The sequence below is a fragment of the Crocodylus porosus genome, unplaced genomic scaffold (genome assembly GCF_001723895.1).
Source record: "Crocodylus porosus isolate Cpor-Errol unplaced genomic scaffold, CroPor_comp1, whole genome shotgun sequence".
Lineage (NCBI taxonomy): Eukaryota > Metazoa > Chordata > Crocodylia > Crocodylidae > Crocodylus > Crocodylus porosus.
Window position 1 is genome coordinate 12,754,073 of NW_017728925.1, and position 3,401 is coordinate 12,757,473.

General features: G+C 71.4%; 1 protein-coding gene across 1 annotated transcript; it reads left to right on the forward strand.

The window, feature by feature from the left end:
- The first annotated feature begins 6 nt into the window (after window positions 1-6).
- Window positions 7-3,391, forward strand: BARHL1 (BarH like homeobox 1). The gene is made up of 2 exons (XM_019540841.1): window positions 7-642; window positions 3,159-3,391. Exons 1-2 carry the CDS (start codon window positions 183-185, stop codon window positions 3,383-3,385), a joined length of 687 nt encoding a protein of 228 aa, XP_019396386.1. The 5' UTR covers window positions 7-182; the 3' UTR covers window positions 3,386-3,391.
- Window positions 3,392-3,401: the final 10 nt, after the last annotated feature.

Consider the following 3,401-nt stretch of genomic DNA (forward strand, 5'->3'; position numbering starts at 1 on the left):
CTCCGCCTGCAGCTGCTTGGGGCGCTGAAGAAGAAAGGCTGAGCCCTGGATCTAATGCCCAGAGCGCGGCGGACGGTTGGCCGAGCGGGTCCCTGGCTTCCCAGGCTGAACTTTGTCTGAGCTCGCCCAGCGCCGCCGCCCAGCCCATGTCAGCCTGACCCGCGGCGGGAGCGTGCGAGGCCATGGAGGGGTCCAACGGCTTCGGGATCGACTCCATCCTGTCCCACCGCCCGGGGAGCCCGGCCGTGCCCAAGGGAGACCCGCTGCTGGGGGACTGCAGGTCCCCGCTGGAACTAAGCCCCCGCTCCGAAGTCAGCAGCGGCTGCCCGTCGCCCCCCTCGCCGGGCAGGGAGTGCCTGGAGGCGGTGGCGCAGAGGCAAGGCGTCGCCGTGGGCTTGGACTCGCACCTGCAGCCGGGGCAGGTGTCGGCGCCGTCCCAGTCCAGAACGGTGACCTCGTCTTTCTTAATCAGGGACATCCTCGCCGACTGCAAGCCCCTGGCAGCCTGCGCGCCTTACTCTAGCACCAATGGACAGAGCGGGCCGGAGCCTGCGGGCCGCGGCCCCGCCAAGCCGGGGGAGGATTTTAGAGAGAAAATGGACAAAAGTAGCAGCAACGTGTCCTCGGACTCGGAGTACAAAGGTAAGCGCCGGCGGGACCCGCGGGCTCGGCTTGTGCCTCCGCACGGGGCGCGGGGCACGGCGCGGGCGCCGGGCTCTGCGAGCCGGCGAGCAGGACTCGGCTTCGCCGCCGCGGCCGGGGAAACGAAAAAACCCGATCAACTTCCTCCAACTGGCTTCTGACGACAGGCGCAGGCCGAAGCGGCCGAGGGCGAGGGGTGCAGAGCACCGGAGAGGGGGCGCAGCCCTTCCCCACTCGTGTCGCCTTCGCTGGCGGGCAGGGCTCCGCCGAGCCGCTCCGGCGCCGGGCTCGGACACGACTGCGGGGCGCAATTCGCCCGCGGGTCCCTGCCGTCGGACTCCCGGGCCATTGCAAGACGAGTGCCAGTGACGCTCACAGGGGCCGGGAGAGGCGAGAAGTCGTTCGCCCGCGGCTGGACTCACCGGGGGGCCGCGGCGGTCGCCACGGCGCTGCCGGGCGGTGCGGAGACGGGCGCGATTCTGCCGCGGGGCCGCAGGAGCCGGATCTGGCCCGGAGCCGGAGGGCCGGCGCCTCCACGACCGGAGGGGGAAGCGGCGGTCCGTGGCGAGCGCGGGGCCCGGAGAGAGGCTCTGAAGCGCGGGCAGGCTGCACCTATGGGGCGGGGAAGAGCGGGCAGGGAGACAGACGCTAGGCCTGGGTTTCCCTGCAAGCAGGCAACTTTTCTCCGCTCCCTTCTCCCGCTCCTGCTGGCCCCGCCGTCCCGGATCGGTCTCCGCCAGCCCCGCTGCCGAGCGAGCCGCGCGGAAACGCGGCTCCCGGCGCTCGGGGAGTCGCTCCGCTCCGCTCCGCAGCCTGCGGCGGAGCAGCCGTGGGTCTCAAGGATGAAGGGAAAGGGCCCGGCGGGAGGAAAGAGCTCGGAAAAGGAGAGCAAGGGGGCGGGGAGGTGGAGAGCGGGAGAAACGCGGCTCTGCACTTCTGCCCTCGGCGGGACGGCTGAGTTTGCAACGAAACTAAGCAGAGGGGCAGGAAAATCTGGGGGCTGTAAGTGCAAGGAGGCAGCGGGGACACAGAGCCCCAGCCCCGGGCAGCGCGGGACGACATCTCTTGCCGCCCTGCCTCCCTTGCCGGGCGACGCACACCGGTGCCGGGAACGAGACCAGCGCCGGGGCCCGGCCACTGCCCCTCTGCCCAGGCCACCCGGCTTCTCCAGAGCGGGGGGCACGAGCCCCGTTGCTCCGGAAGGGCCGGGGGCCGGGAGAAGCGGGCCCGATCCCCGCTCTCCCCGGCCGCACGCCCGCAGATTTCCGCTCGGGCCTGGCCGCGGAGCCGGTGCCGCCGAGTTACAAGCGGAGCTTGCGCAGCTGGACCGGAGCGGCCGGTCACAAGTGCCAGCACATGACGGCCCTGAGTTGTCTCGCCAGGCCCCCAGCCGCTTCCCGGGCAGGATGATCATACCGCTTTTATTTGGCGGGGGGGGCAGCCAAACTCCACTGCTCCCGAGGCAGCTCCTGCAGCCGGGGCCGGCGCTTTACCTTCGGCTGCCGGGCGCGGGTCTCACCGCGGAGGCCGGGCTCGCTGCCCCTCTCTCGGCTTCCTCCTCCGCGGGCCGCTGGGCTGACACCCAAGGGGAAGCCGAGGGCTTCCTGCGCCGGGGAGAGAGCGGGGAGAGGAGAATCACAGGGGGGGAAAAAAGAAATCGATGCTCCCCGTTTGGTTCCCGACCGGATCGCTTCCTTCTCCCCCGCCCTGTCCCGAGCTGCGCGGAGAACTTCTCTTTCCCTGCCCCCGGGCCCCTCCCGGGGCTGCCCGCGGCCGCGGCGCCCCGGCGCGGACACTGCGCGGGAGCGGGCACTGCGCGCTGCCCCCGCGGCCGCGGCCCGCTCCCCGCCCGGCCCGCCGCATGCTGCATTCCCGGTTGAAGGGCTTCGTTCCCCGGTGGCTCAATTAACCGGATTATTGTCTTCCTACAGAGAGAAATCGCGGCTCGCTCCGCTCTCGCCCTGTCGCTTCCAAACGCGCCCCAACGAAATCTCCCCATGACCCCTGGAAAAACGACCCCCAGTGCCGCCACTTGATACAAACCGCGGCTTTTTGTCACATCCTCTCTTTTAAAAGCGGAGGCCGTGGGGGAGACTCCCCAGTCTCCTCCGGCCGGTTTCGGGTGTCGGTCGCGGCCCCGCATCGACCCGCGGGCGCGGGGGGGGCGGAGCCGCCGGGGAGGTCAACGGGCGCGGGGCGGCCGCGGCCCCGGGCTGCCCCTCGCCCGGCCGGGCGGCTTTAGCGCTGCAGCTGTGGCCGGAGCAAACCCGAGGCCTTTGCGGGGCTGCGGGGGGGGGGGAGATATGGGTCCCTTTCCGCTCCGCTGTTATTTTTTTCTGGGCAAAATGAGCGCGGTCGCGGCCTGCCGGGGGGGGCGGATCCGCGGCTCGGACGGGGCTGGCTGACCCCCTTCCCGGCGCGGCAGCGGAGCGGGGCCGCGGGGGCGGCTGCGGGCAGGAGAGCTCGGGCAGGGCCCCGCGCTGACACGGCTTTGCTTTCTCTCCCCGCGGCCGCAGTGAAGGAAGAAGGGGACCGCGAGATCTCCAGCTCCCGGGACAGCCCCCCGGTGCGGCTGAAAAAGCCGCGCAAGGCCCGCACCGCCTTCACGGACCACCAGCTCGCGCAGCTGGAGCGCAGCTTCGAGCGGCAGAAGTACCTGAGCGTGCAGGACCGCATGGAGCTCGCCGCCTCGCTCAACCTCACCGACACGCAGGTCAAGACGTGGTACCAGAACCGCAGGTAAGGGCGCCCGCGGCGCC

Coding starts and splice junctions, on each gene's coding strand:
- BARHL1 (XM_019540841.1), top strand. CDS start 183: ATGGAGGGGTCCAACGGCTTCGGGATCGACTCCATCCTGTCCCACCGC. Junction 643..3,158: donor CTCGGACTCGGAGTACAAAG/GTAAGCGCCGGC, acceptor CCGCGGCCGCAG/TGAAGGAAGAAGGGGACCGC.